At 39.9% G+C, this 14,854-nt stretch overlaps 1 protein-coding gene across 1 annotated transcript in view; it reads left to right on the top strand.

The window, feature by feature from the left end:
* Positions 1-14,854, top strand: part of DNAH8 (dynein axonemal heavy chain 8) — a 385,593-nt gene that overhangs the window by 184,477 nt on the left and 186,262 nt on the right. Inside the window, exons 44-52 of the mRNA XM_021684619.2 lie at positions 739-926; positions 2,584-2,670; positions 2,767-2,874; positions 4,217-4,351; positions 7,297-7,458; positions 9,411-9,657; positions 9,770-10,011; positions 10,102-10,242; positions 11,687-11,924. Coding sequence (XP_021540294.2) covers positions 739-926; positions 2,584-2,670; positions 2,767-2,874; positions 4,217-4,351; positions 7,297-7,458; positions 9,411-9,657; positions 9,770-10,011; positions 10,102-10,242; positions 11,687-11,924 — 1,548 coding nt within the window. The remainder of the gene's footprint in view (positions 1-738; positions 927-2,583; positions 2,671-2,766; positions 2,875-4,216; positions 4,352-7,296; positions 7,459-9,410; positions 9,658-9,769; positions 10,012-10,101; positions 10,243-11,686; positions 11,925-14,854) is intronic.

Genomic DNA, 14,854 nt, shown 5'->3' with positions numbered 1-14,854 from the left:
AGACTAAATACATTGTCGAGAGAAATGGGAAGTTTGACAGAAAAGCCTGAGGGTCACAGGGATAGATACAAAAGTTCCAAAATCTGTATAATGGAAATTCCCAAAGGAAAGGAAAGAAAAACGGGGGGCGGGGCGGGGGGGGGGCGGCAATCATAAAAGGAAGAAGAACATTTCATGTAGCTGAAGATAATGAAGGTTTTCATACTTAGAAATAAGACAGTAGCAATGTTCTTCATAATTACTGGAGTTTCTCTTCGTATCGAGTTTGTAAGGAATAAAAATGCCTTTGACCATTTTCTGTCTCACCTAGCATCCGCACATGTCTTTCATTGCAACAGGAAAGAAACAGGGTGATCTGACCCACGTATTTTTGTCAGTTTCATTATGTCAGTTTCCCCAACCATTATGGCTCTTTCAGCCCCCATTCCCACTGGAAGCAGTGCTTCCAAAGTGAATCAAAATTTATCATCGTCTGGCATCACTGGGTGTAATGACGTGTCTATACTTTGATTTTGGCAGTGCACTATTTTCATTATTTCCAGGATGATGTACAAATACTTAAATCTCTCGATGTCACTGGAATTAGATACGTCTTTACAAACAGCCAGATTTGACACTTTCTATAAGCTGTATTTCAATATATAATTGTTTGAGAGCACTTTAGAGAAATGATTCTTCTTCTTGGTAGCAGGTGTATTACAAAGTAAAAGTTTTCAAATTAACTGTTTTTCCTGCCAGGTCTTGCACAGTCGGGTTCTTGGGGCTGTTTTGATGAGTTTAACAGAATTGAATTGCCTGTATTATCAGTGGCAGCCCAACAGATTTATATTGTCTTGACAGCAAGAAAAGAGAGAAAAAAACAGTTCATTTTTTCTGATGGTGATTGTGTTGATTTGAATCCAGAATTTGGGATCTTCCTAACAATGGTGAGAACTTGGTCTTTAAATGCAGTGTGATTGGTTTAATTGCTATAGACTTAAATAAAACAAAGCATATATTAGTTAGTAAAAGACAGACTATTCAGAGGTCATGAGTGATTCTCTCTCATCATATGATTTTTTTGAGTAGTAAAAATAGCCTAGAGAGAAGATAAAATAGTAATAGGTTAATGATAATACTAGGGACTGTTCAGTGAGCACTTGTTATGTGTAAGGTGGGGGGCTAAATGTTTTCCATATTGTATCCAATAGGCTAGCTACAGTAACAATCCCCAAATCTCAATGACTTAAAACCTCAAAGATTTATCTCTGTCTCATGTCACATGTTTTTATATATTCTCTATATAGTTAAATCTCTATGATGCAAGATAACACAACGTAATCTGAATTTTATGTGTCTCAGTGGACAAAGATAAATTATAGAAAGCAAAATCAGGAAGTTTTCTGATAAGCTTTTTTTTTGTAAACAAACCTAAGCAAAACAGTTGGGGGTAAATAATAATAATCCAGAAGTGATCATGAATTTATTGTGTGATACTGTGGTGTAGAACAACTTAAAAGAAGAGTAACAGTCTCCTTGGATTAAGAATAATTTTGGAAATATCAATTAGATATTGCATTAGGCTGTAAATAACTGAGACATGAAAAATAGTGTCTTAACACATACAGGTTTCTTCTCTTACGATCCTCCTGTGTTTCTACACCATCATGGTTTCCATATTCAATTTACCTTATGACCCAACATGCTATAGAAGCATCTGTTTTGCTGCAGCCAGAGTGCATCAAAGACACTGTGTGCCCCTTTGCATCTCATGGTGTCAAATTTAATCATACCAGCTGCAAGGCAGGCTGGGAAATGTGGTTTTTAATCTGGGTGGTGATACACCCAGTTTGCAGCTGGGGTCCTGTGACTGAGAAAAGAGAAAAGAAGGAGCAATGAAGGGCAACCAGCCACCTCTGTATTCCCAGCACTGAGCAAGGTATCTGGCCTGTGGACAGTGCCCAAGAAATGCTCAGGGAATGAAAGTTTCCAAAAATAACTGACCCCTCTTTGCCTTACTAGTCTTTGAACCCCTCACCTCTCCCTTGGAGCTTTTGGGTCTTGCCTAACCTCAACCTATTGCTACTTGTGAGTCCTTAGCTTCCTTTCCACTTCTACTTTTGTCCTTTTTACTATTTTTCTCATCATTCCCATCTTTATTTCCCCTCACCCCTGTGGGTTCTTTTTTAATGGTCAGCCACAGAAGTCTATCATTCTGACTGCAGAGAAAAATGGAAGAGATAAAACAAAGAATTACCTAAGTAACGATCAGTATAAAATCCCGAATTTTCTTCCTCTTTCAATAACCTATTTTAGACCATAATGATCCTGGTATTTATGCATCTTTCTTTTCTTTTCTATTACCTTAGAATGTGTGTGCGTGTGTATCACTTTGTTAGTATAATGAAAATGGAAATATGTAGGAGGGAGTGATATGACCTTAAAAAATATGGATGGTCCAATACATATTTTTGAGAAAGGAGGGATGTTTTATGAATCTAATGTTTTTCAGTACCACCTTAGAATATGAACTGGGAATTTGAATGTATTTGTATTCATGAAATGAAAATTATATCAATAATTTAAAACAATTTTAATTTTTAGAACCCTGGATATGCTGGGCGCCAGGAACTACCAGAAAACTTAAAAATTCAGTTTAGAACTGTTGCTATGATGGTTCCTGATAGACAGGTAGGCACCAGGATTTAAAAACATAATATAATTTATGTTCCTTACCTGTTTTTCACTAACGTTATTGAAAAAAAATCTCACAATCTTAATTTTCAGATCATTATGCGAGTTAAACTTGCAAGCTGTGGTTTTCTTGAAAATGTTATCTTGGCTCAGAAGTTTTATGTTCTTTACAAACTCTGTGAAGAGCAACTTACCAAACAGGTAACTGTAAATCTTATTTTTCCCCCAGCTGTAGAACTTGATTTTTTACTTGGCAATTTTACTTTGATAAATGTTAATCGGTGAGTTTTAAAAAAGTCTCAACTCTTTTCTAAAAGATATTTATAATTCTAAATATATAATTTTAAATAAAAATATATTTATAATTGTAAAATATATTTATAATAAATATAATGTATTTTTAAAACCTTTTTTAAGTTTGAAATTATTATGGAGTCTCAATGAGGTTGCAAAGAAATGTACAGGAGGTCCTGTATACCATGTTTCCTGCAATGTTGACTTTTTTTCTTTTAAAGATTTTATTTATTTATTTGAATGAGAGAGAGAGAGAGAGAGAGAAAACAAGTGGGAGTGGCAGAGGGAGAGGGAGAAGTAGACTCCCCGCCGAGTGGGGAGCCCCACGTGGGACTGGATCCCAGGACCCTGAGATCATGACCTGAGCCGAAGGCAGACGCTTAACCAGCTTAGCCACCCGGGCGTCCCAATGTTGACATTTTGTAACTATAGTACAATAACAAATAACAGACCAGAAAACCCACATCAGTACAATTCACAGAGTTTATTAAGAGCTTGCCAGCTATACACGCACTTTGTGTGTGTGTTTGTGTGTGTGTAGTACTATGTAGTTATGTCACATATGCAGATTCATGTAACCTCCACCACGATCAACATACAGGACTGTTCTATCACTGCAGGGTTTCCTCATGGTACCCCTACATAGTCACACCCACCTCTCTTCCAGATCCCTAACCCCTTGCAACCCCTATCTTTCCTCCTTCTCTATAATTCTGTTATTCCAAGAATGTTACGGAAATGGAATCACAGAGTGTGTAACCTGTTGGTTACTCGTTTAAATCTGCTGTATGGGCTGTATCACACTGTATTATTCTCAAAGTATATTTAAAGTGTGAACTTCCCACGGGGCACCTGGGTGGCTCAGATGGTTAAGCATCTGCCTTCAGCTCAGGTCATGATCCAGGGATCCTGGGATAGAGCCCCTTGTCGGGTTTCCTACTCAGCAGGGAGTCTGCTTCTCCCTCTCCCACTCCCTCTGCTCTTCCCCCTGCTCGTGCTTGCCCACTCTCTCTCTCTCTCAAATAAATAAATAAAATCTTAAAAAAAATAAAGTGTGAACTTCCCAATGGAATGGTCATTTTGCAATCAAAGGAAAGGTGAGAGACTGGAGCTAATAGAACTTTGCAGCTCAGCCCCTCGGAACAGCACTGTGTACATAGCAGAATATCTACCTGTGTGTATACGGTATGAGTCTACATTTAGGATTGTTCAATGAAACAACCTTTTTTTTTTTCTTTCCCAATTTTAGGTTCATTATGACTTTGGGTTGAGAAATATTCTATCTGTTTTGAGGACACTTGGAGCTCAAAAAAGAGCCAGACCAGAAGACAGTGAGCTAAGCACTGTCATGAGAGGACTGAGAGACATGAACCTTTCCAAGCTGGTATCTCCCCTTCTCCGAATTCCCTTCTCCTTCCAGATTCTAACCTGGCTTTTTCCCTCATTAGCTGATACATGGGGGTTGGCTCAGGTTGAGCTGTGAGCATTAATGATTACAGGGACAATGGGTATGTGAAGCTACCCCCATGCTTCCAGAAGGCAAAAAGCCCATGGCCTTGTATGCCCAACATGGGCTGGAAATGCATCCTCTTATCAGCAGTGAACCATAAAACAGGCTTTATCAGTGGGCTCTGGCCCCCAAATTTCAGTCCAGCCTTCCACCATTACTCATAATGTAACATGAACTCTAAACATGAAAATCCCAGTGTCCTGGATTCACAGAGAACCACGGGAACTTTTGTTTTCTCAGAATATGTCTAAGCCTATTTTAGCTATCTGTGTCTCCCCCAAAACATCAACACCATTTCTATTGTCCAAAAGCGCATTGAAAGTTTGCTGGGAAGATGATCATAGTTATCTCACTGCTTTCATGCTTGTCACGATTACAGCCAGCTTCCTTGAACGAGCTGATGGACAGGTTTGCGTGGTATTTATTCAAGGGCTTCTATGTGTTATGTATTGTGTCTGTGCCCTGGGAGCACAAGGTTGAGGAAGAAATGGTTCTCAGGAAGCTCCCGTTCTAGTTACAGAAGCTGACAGCTGACATGCATGTAGTTCCTTCCTATTACAAAGCTTTTTCAGGGGTTTTGTCTTGTTTGTGCCTCTCAGCAACTCGGTGAGATACGAATGGCTAGTGTGTTTATTGCCCTTTTACTTATGAGGAAACCAAGTCGGAAGACTCACCCACAGTCACGGTCAGTTGAGAAGCTGGAACAAAAATCCACAAGACCTTCTGATGCCAAGTCCTCTGCCCCTTCCAGTACACCTCACTGCCTCCCTCCGTAATGTACTCTTGAAACTGCTAGACAAGAATTCCAGAAGGCATCAAAGGAGTCCCAGAGAACAAGGAGAAATCAAAAGGGGTCAGCAGTTGGGAAGGGGGTGATGTAGATATTAAAGACGGAGAAAATGAGGATTAGGGTCAGTTTATTCAAACCTACGGCTTATAAGGAAGGGAGGACACTGCTCTGATGGAGTTTTCCATTCAATGTTGGATGAGCCAGGCAGGTAGGGTTATGGATATTTTCCTAATTTAAATGAAATATTAATATTCTATTTTCATGGGGTTGGGACTATTAATCGCATGTTTTTAAGGTTAATGCATACACCTGTTTGTGAGAAGCACAGCATTCATATGATAAAGTAATGAGATCAAACCTTGAAGCAGTAGATTGTAGAAAACATTGAATGCCAAAGGGCTCTGGCTACAATGCTCTAGGTTATGTGGATTCAGGGGTGGTGTTTTTTTTTTTTTTATTATTCTTATGTTAATCCCCATACCTTACATCATTAGCTTTAGATGTAGTGTTCCATGATTCATTGTTTGTGCATAACACCCAGTGCTCCATGCAGAATGTGCCCTCCTCAATACCCATCACCAGGCTAACCCATCCTCCCACCCCCTCCCCTCTAGAACCCTCAGTTTGTTTTTCAGAGTCCATTGTCTCTCATGATTCGTCTACCCCTCCGATTTACCCCCCTTCATTCTTCCCTCCTGCTACCTTCTTCTTTTTTTTTTTTCTTAACATATATTGCATTATTTGTTTCAGAGGTACAGATCTGAGATTCAACAGTCTTGCACAATTCACAGCGCTTACCAGAGCACATACCCTCCCCAGTGTCTATCACCCAGTCACCCCATCCCTCCCACCCCACCCCCCACTCCAGCAACCCTCAGTTTGTTTCCTGCGATTAAGAATTCCTCATATCAGTGAGATCATATGATACATGTCTTTCTCTGTTTGACTTATTTCGCTCAACATAATACCCTCCAGTTCCATCCACGTCGTTGCAAATGGCAAGATCTCATTCCTTTTGATGGCTGCATAATATTCCATTGTATATATATACCACCTCTTCTTTATCCATTCATCTGTCAATGGACATCTTGGCTCTTTCCACAGTTTGGCTATTGTGGACATTGCTGCTATAAACATTGGGGTGCACGTACCCTTTCGGATCCCTACTTTTGTATCTTTGGGGTAAATACCCAGTAGTGCAATTGCTGGATCATAGGGTAGCTCTATTTTCAACTTTTTGAGGAACCTCCATACTGTTTTCCAGAGTGGCTGCACCAGCTTACATTCCCACCAACAGTGTAGGAGGGTTCCCCTTTCTCCGCAACCCCGCCAACATCTGTCGTTTCCTGACTTCTTAATTTTAGCCATTCTGACTGGTGTGAGGTGGTATCTCATTGAGGTTTTGATTTGGATTTCCCTGATGCCGAGCGATGTTGAGCACTTTTTCATGTGTCTGTTGGCCATTTGGATGTCTTCTTTGGAAAAATGTCTGTTCATGTCTTCTGCCCATTTCTTGATTGGATTCTTTGTTCTTTGGGTGTTGAGTTTGATGAGTTCTTTATAGATTTTGGATACTAGCCCTTTATCTGATATGTCATTTGCAAATATCTTCTCCCATTCTGTTGGTTGTCTTTTGGTTTTGTTGACTGTTTCCTTTGCTTTGCAAAAGCTTTTTATCTTGATGAAGTCCCAATAGTTCATTTTTGCCCTTGCTTCCCTTGCCTTTGGCGATGTTTCTAGGAAGAAGTTGCTTCGGCTGAGGTCAAAGAGGTTGCTGCCTGTGTTCTCCTTTAGGATTTTGATGGACTCCTGTCTCACATTGAGGTCTTTCAACCATTTGGAGTCTATTTTTGTGTGTGGTGTAAGGAAATGTCAGGGGTGGTGTTTAGGAGTTGGTTCTAGAGGATACAAGTCTGGTTAGGAGAAGTAGTACATGGTTTTCTGGGCATCCAGTGATAAGCGTTATGAGCTTAGCTGGCCCATAATTATTTGTTGACTGAAGAAGCATATTTATTCTCTGCCATCTTAGGTTGACGAAGATGAACCCCTGTTCCTCAGCTTAATCAATGACCTGTTTCCGGGATTACAACTGGATAGTAGTACCCATGTGGAGCTGCAGGCTGCTGTAGCCAACCAGGTTCAAATAGAAGGTTTGATTAACCACCCACCCTGGAATCTCAAACTTGTGCAGGTAAAGACACTTTACTCTCTTATCAGGATAATGATAAGTGTGTGTTGTTCAAAGATCGCCATTTGAAGAGAAGAACTCGGGATACTTGGCTTACTTAATGTGAATGTTGAAACTAAATTAAAACACATCCTGGCAAGCAGAGTCCTCAGGGGGATGGGTGGGTCCTAGAGAGATAGTGTGGATTTACCTGGCCTCACAGTCAACAAGCAGTAATTTACTGAGGTTAGCTATGCCTGGGGAGAAGGCTGGGTGGTAACCAGAATCTGAAGGACAGTTAGGAGGGGATAGTAGGTAATAAAAAGCCGGGGAGATGGACTGACCCTGCTGGCTGCTTGTGTCAGGCCGGCAGTCTCCCCACAGCTGGGTACCTTCACGGCCTTGGGGCCCGAGGAATCTGGGACTGCTACTGCGTTTCTGCTCTGTGTGTGGGCAAGTTCACCTGCACTAAGATTTGAACGCTTTGCCTGTGTCTCTTGGTGTCTTTTTGTCCATCATGTTTCATCCTTGTGACAGCCACCTAACAGTTTATCAGCAGAGTCAAGAAGGGTTGGAGGAGAGACAGGATTAAATCTCTATGGGCCTGATGTTTCAGGGGTATTTTCCAGGGCGTTTGGAAATGAGGGAGCTGAAATTGTGGAGAGTGTTAAACACTGCATTTGAAAAATAACAATTCTTGTTTTAACTTACTGTTTTTGCCGGATTGTAAGAAGTGTAAGTGTCTGAGACATATCCAATTTTCACAGGGAAGGATATGAGGAACAGTGTAGGTATTTTTCATCATCCATGGACTGGAAAACCATTAAACACTTTTTAAAAAATTCTGGGAGATTTTTAAAAATTTCCTATGTGATACGTATACACTGTATGGAGTACTAACGTCCTAGTCATCTCAGTGGGTAGGAGACTAGCGTGTGGTGGTGTTACTCCGTGTCAGAGTGTTACTCTTGAATGTAATGTGATGGGCTGAGTCTCTGCTGCTTTCAAACTGCGGGTTACAGTAGTAATACATTTCTCTCTAAAATGTTAGGAGAATAACTTAAATTCCGCCTCTGATCAGCTGTGAGTTTTTGACTTCATATTTTTATCAAGAAAACAATAGAGAGGATGTTGTAACAGACACCGTCCAGTTCTTAGCATGTCTCCTTGAATCTCTTTTACCCCTGCTTCTGTGTGATTTTAATAGCCCACATTCACCCTTCCCTTTAGGACAACTGGAGCCACTTGGTTGGCAGGCACAAAGAGCAGGCAGTACCTGCGATTCATTTCCCACCCCCCACCCCCCCAACCCAAACTCTCCTTAGTTAAAGACTGCTGGGTGATGGAGCCGGAAAGTCAAGCTCCCCTGCTTCCAGGTGGAACATTCCAGAGTGCCCTGAACGATCAGTGTTAAGGCTTCCCTCTACAGGATTTTGTCCTCAATCGCACCCTGCCTGACTTCTCTTGCCTGTCCCGCTTCCCCCACTCCCTTAACCAGTTTCTTCCTGGGAGCACTGCCTGAACAAATCACTTGCGGGGGAATCACGCTGGTCTTCACCGTGATGGTGTGTATTGCTGCGTGCCACCACCAGGGGGCGGCATCATCACACTGAATGCAGAGAAAGCTTGGGCCTGGAAAAAACGTATCCGTAAATCCAAATCGCAAGGAAGAGTAATTTGAGAAGCAAAAAACGAGATCCTGAATGAATTATTTCCAAAATGGATTCAAGTTCCACATTATCATAATTTTATCACTTACCATTGTTTTATAACGTGGCACTAATTTGCTATCCATATCTAGTAAAGCAAAAGAAACCTTTTTTTTTTTTTTTTGCATTTTTTCATCTTTTAAATAGTGAACTAGCTACTTTACTAAGAGCTTATTTAAAGCTGTTTAAATTTCAGCACGCTACTTCTATGAATGTCAGGAAAAGACTCGTTAGTCACATTTTTCAATTGATTGCCTCATTGCGCAGTTATACGAGACATCTCTGGTCCGTCATGGTTTGATGACTCTGGGGCCCAGTGGTTCTGGGAAGACGACTGTCATAACAATCCTGATGAAGGCATTAACTGAGTGCGGTAGGCCTCACAGAGAGATGCGAATGAATCCCAAAGCAATTACTGCGCCTCAGATGTTTGGCAGACTGGACACCGCTACTAATGACTGGACAGATGGGATTTTTTCTACACTGTGGAGAAAAACGTTAAAAGCAAAAAAAGGTACACGTCAACTCTCCTTTGTGAACCTTCCTCCCCTACCCCCGCCAGTTAAATAACACAATGTGTAATTCTTTGCTGGTGAAAAGTGATTTTCTCTTTTAATTATTTGCAGGTGAAAATATTTTCCTCATTTTAGATGGCCCTGTGGATGCCATTTGGATCGAGAACTTAAATTCTGTGCTGGACGACAATAAAACCCTCACGCTAGCTAATGGAGATCGCATCCCCATGGCCCCGAGTTGTAAGCTTCTATTCGAGGTGCACAATATTGAGAACGCTTCTCCCGCCACGGTTTCCAGGATGGGCATGGTCTATATTAGCAGCTCCGCGCTCAGTTGGAGGGCAATATTGCAGGTGGGGGACATGAGGCCCGCGCGAGGGTGCTCAGCATCTTCCCGGGTTTCACCTCCTTGATAAAACCGAGGTTCTGTTTCTTTGCGGCAGGCGTGGCTGAAGAAGCGCACTGCACAGGAGGCGACTGTATTCCTCACTCTGTACGATAAAATATTTGAAGATACATACACGTATATGAAACTAAACCTCAATCCAAAAATGCAGCTCCTGGAGTGCAACTATATCATGCAGGTAAGTTTGTTTGTCTACATTCACTATTTAGGTCGGAGACTCCACCTCCCCCCCCCCTGCCCCGCCCCGCCCCGCCTCGCAGTTTAGAGGCGTCTGAAATAGAAAATTCTCGCAGTTCATAGAAATACTTTTGTGATATGGCTGTGAAGGCTTGGGGAAGTTTGATTCCTATTAAAGATTTTGCAAGATTCCATTAATGCTTTTACTGCCATCTATTTTATTATTTTCTCTTCCCAGGGTGGGTGTTGGCAGGGGAAGAGGAGTGAACGATCTCTCCCACCATCAAGCTTAGTAACCTTCCTGGAAAGTACACCCAATAATGACACTATACTAAATGAATAAAGCAGGTAGTCCTATCGAAAAGCACTAAAAAGAGCTGGTGATGAGCAAGAAAACTCCAATGGCAATCTCAGCATTGCAAATTTGGAGTATATCAGGGAAAACCTTGAAAAAATTTTCTTTTTTTAAAGATTTTATTTATTCATTTGACATAGAGAGACATAGCAAGAGAGAGAGGGCGCACAAGCAGGGGGAGCTACAGGCAGAGGGAGAGGGAGAAGCAGGCTCCCCACTGAGCAGGGGGCCCGACGTGAGGCACAATCCCAGGACCCTGGGATCATGACCTGAGCCGAAGGCAGAGCTTAACCAACCGAGCCAACCAGGCGCCCTAAACAATTTCCCAAGTAGTGTCCTCTCATACTCAGTTTTCCTTAATAGTCTTTGTAAAAAATCAGAACTAATCATAGATTATGGAGGCCTCCCCTGATTCTAGGCTATAGGTGATCTTCCATGATCCATTCTGGTGCTTTGGTTTTCTCTGAATTTAATAGGGGGTGCCAGTCAGTGAGGGTGGGAAGGTAAGAAGTAATACATAAAGGCCCAAATCAATGAATTATTTAGTAATGACTTTAAAATGCATAATATAAGTGAAAATATTATCTTGAATTAATTTTGTTTTGCAAGACTGAGGATATCTTACTGTAGATACATTTCTTTCTGATGCCAAATGGGAGTTGGCATACTTTCCCTTAAATGAGCGGGTAGCAAATATTTAGGCAAATGTTTGCACAACTGTCTCTCTCAACCTCTCACATCTGCTGCAGTATTGCAAAGGCAGACAGACACAATGCCTACATTAATGAGGGTGACTGTGTTTCAGTAAAACTTCATTTGCCAAACAGGTGACCAGCCCCTGGGGTCACAGTGTTTCTGAGCCCTGCAAAAAGTGAAAAAGAAATACAATCTCTGCTGTAGAAAATTTGGAGTAACTAAACTTTAGATCCAGAAACTACCTTAGAAAACATGTAGTCTAAAAAAAAGGAAGGAAGGAAAGAAGGAAGGAAGGAAGGAAAAGAAAGAGAAAGAGAGAAAGAAAAAGAAAGGATATATATTTTTATTTCAAAAATTTGAGTACAAAAATTTATTGTATTTCCAATATTTTCAGTCTCTCAATCTACTGGAAGGTTTAATTCCCTCCAAAGAAGAAGGTGGTGTTTCATGTGTCGAACATCTTCATAAATTATTTGTGTTTGGCCTAATGTGGAGTTTAGGAGCCCTTTTGGAGCTGGAAAGCAGAGAAAAGCTTGAGGCCTTTATACGAAATCATGAAAGCAAGTTAGACTTACCAGAAATACCTAAAGGCACGAGTCAGACCATGTATGAGTTTTATGTTACTGATTATGGTAAGTACGGTGACTTACACCTGAAATGAGATGATCTCTTTTTCAATGAGAAAAACATAAACTTCCATAAATTCTTCTATGGGGAGATATCAAGCCAATTATAAATAACATGATTGCTAATACCATTTTTAAAAGGCATATATGCAAAGAATAGTAGAATTTTGCATATTGGCCTAGCTGGGAACTGGTAAGAGACTCTTGGCTTCTCCCCTTTTTGGAGTGGCCTAAGTGAAATCTTGCATAATAAGTTGGCAATACCTCTTACATCATGCATACTGATGCTTGAAGAGAAAAAGCAGTAGTGTAGAGAACACAGATTCTTCATGATGTAATAACAGATCAATCCTACAACATCCCTGTTGGAAATGTCAGAATAGTTAGACAATGAAACAAGCCAATGGGGTCCTACTTACATGTAGCAGACTTGGCAAAGTCCAGTCTGTTTCAGCCCCCAGCCTGCTGTGTGGGGCAGGGCCCAGCTTCCCTATCTCTAAGAGAAATGCCTTGAATTAGGTGCCCTTTACCCAGAGTGCAGCTCCCAATTCTTTTAAGCTCCAGAGAAGATAAAACATGCTTCCTAAAATCTGTATTTACCTCTAATTCTTCCTAAAACCCCAAAGCAGCAAAAGCATTTGTTGTTTTTTGTTTTAATGCATAAACTCAAAAGAACAAGAGAGTAGACAGCTATAACAGCATTTTGAAAGCAAGAAAGCAGGAAGGTAAGGAGCACTTGATTTAGCACACTGGGCAAGTTAAGTCCTAAACTGGCAGTGGGAAGAGTTGAGAAGCAATGTAGTGTATGCCACAGAATTTTTAAAGGGCTTGAGAATTGGAAACTGGGGTGAAGGTAGAGGTAAAAACCAGTGGGCTGCTTGTAAGTCTATTTAAGAAACAGACCTCCAGGTCCTCTTTCCAAAGTCACACTGCTAGACAACTGCATCCACCTCACAGTGGCCAAAGACTGAAGAATTAGTTTTTAGAGAGTATGAAACACAGAGTTGCCTAGACTTGGAGGACACTGTACACATTTGAGAGTGGAAGAATCATATTAATCATACTGAAAATAGGAATTAAGTGGAAGTTTGTGTTTTAAAGGGCTTTGTAAAGAGACTGAGGTAAGTGAATTTTTTCACCTGGTCATCTTTAATCAGAATGACCAGTAATTCTATGTTTTGATTAGATGCTATTAAAGATTTGGGATCATAAAAGGGAGCTCTAACTCAAAATGCAAACTAACAGTGAAATGCATCCTTAAATCTAGATATGAATTCTGTTACAATCCAAAGCCAGTCAAAAGATGGTTCTTTGAAAAGATCAGTAAGATTGATAAATCTCTTACCAGAGATATCAAAGGAAAAAAAAAAAGAGAAGGCATAAATTACCAGTGTCCAGAATGAAAGAGGGAACACGCCTACAGGCCCTATAGACATTAAAAAATAAGAAGTGAATATTAGGAACAATGTTACGAAAGTACATTTGACAGTGTAGATGAAATAGGCAAATTCCTTGAAAGATACAAACTACTAAACTTCATCAAGAAGAAATAGATATCCTACATATCCCCATATTCATTAAAAAAAAATGTATAGTTAAAAACCTTGCTACAAAGAAAACTCCAGGCCCAGATGGCTTTACTGGTGATTTCTACCAAATACTTAAAGAAATAATACCAATTTTACAGCAATGCTTCTAAGATATATAAAATGTAAGGAAGAAACACCCAGACCATTTTATAAGGAGAATGTTATCCTGATATCAAAACCAGAGAAATACATAACAAGAAAAGTAGACTATAGACCAGTATCTCTTGGGAATATTGACACACATTTCTTTTCTTTAAAAGAATTTTTTTTTTTTAATTTTAAGTAGGCTCCACACCCAATGTGGGGCTTGAACTCATGACCCTGAGATCAGGAGTTGCACGATCTGAGCCAGACAGGTGCCTGAGCACACATTTCTTAATAAAATTTTAACAGGTTAAATCCAAGTGAGCATTTATTTTATGAATGGAAGGTTGGATTAACATTCAAAAAGCAATCAATATAATTCACCATATTAGACTAAAACCAAACAAACCATCAGTCATATAAATAGATGCAGAAAAAACATTTGACAAAATTTAACACCCTTTTATGATGAAACTCTCAGTAAACTAGGAATAAGAACTTTATCATTTTGACAAAGAGCATCTACAAAAAAGCTAAAATTATACTTAATGGTGAAAGACTGAATACCTCAGTCCCAAGATCAGGAACAGGACTAGGATGTTCTTTCTCACCACTGCTATTCAATGTTGCACTAGAGGTTCTAGTCAGTGCAACAAGCCAATAAATAAATAAACACAAAAATAAATACATAATATATCTATAGATTGGAAAAGAACAAGTATATCTCTATTTGTAGACAATATGACCATCTGTATACAATCCTCAAAAAAGTTATTAGAACCAGTAAATGAGTTTAGCAAGGTCATAGGATAAAAGGACAATATACAACAATAAGTTGTATTTCTATATACTCAAAACAAACACTTGGAAATTGAAATTTTAATATACTATTTAAAATAGCATCCAAAACTTAAGCAACCATCAACTTAATATAGATTGAAGATGTTATGTACAAACTAATGTTAACCACAAATCAAGAACCAGTGGTAGATGTGGAAAGAATAAAGAGAAAGAAGTCCAAGTATATCACTAAAGAAAGCCAGTAAATTGTGAAAGAAAAGAAAGGATCAGAGAAAAACTACAAAAACAACCACAAAACAAGTAACAAAATGGCAATAAATATATGTCTATCAATAATTACTTGAATGTAAATGGACTAAATGTTCCAATCAAAAGACATAGGGTAACAGAGTGGATAAAAAAAATATCCATCTAGGGGGCAGAGCAAGATGGCGGAGGAGTAGGAGACCCGGATTTCACCTG

The sequence above is a fragment of the Neomonachus schauinslandi genome, chromosome 8, assembly GCF_002201575.2.
Source record: "Neomonachus schauinslandi chromosome 8, ASM220157v2, whole genome shotgun sequence".
Taxonomy (NCBI): Eukaryota; Metazoa; Chordata; class Mammalia; order Carnivora; family Phocidae; genus Neomonachus; species Neomonachus schauinslandi.
This window is presented reverse-complemented; position numbering and strand designations above follow the sequence as displayed.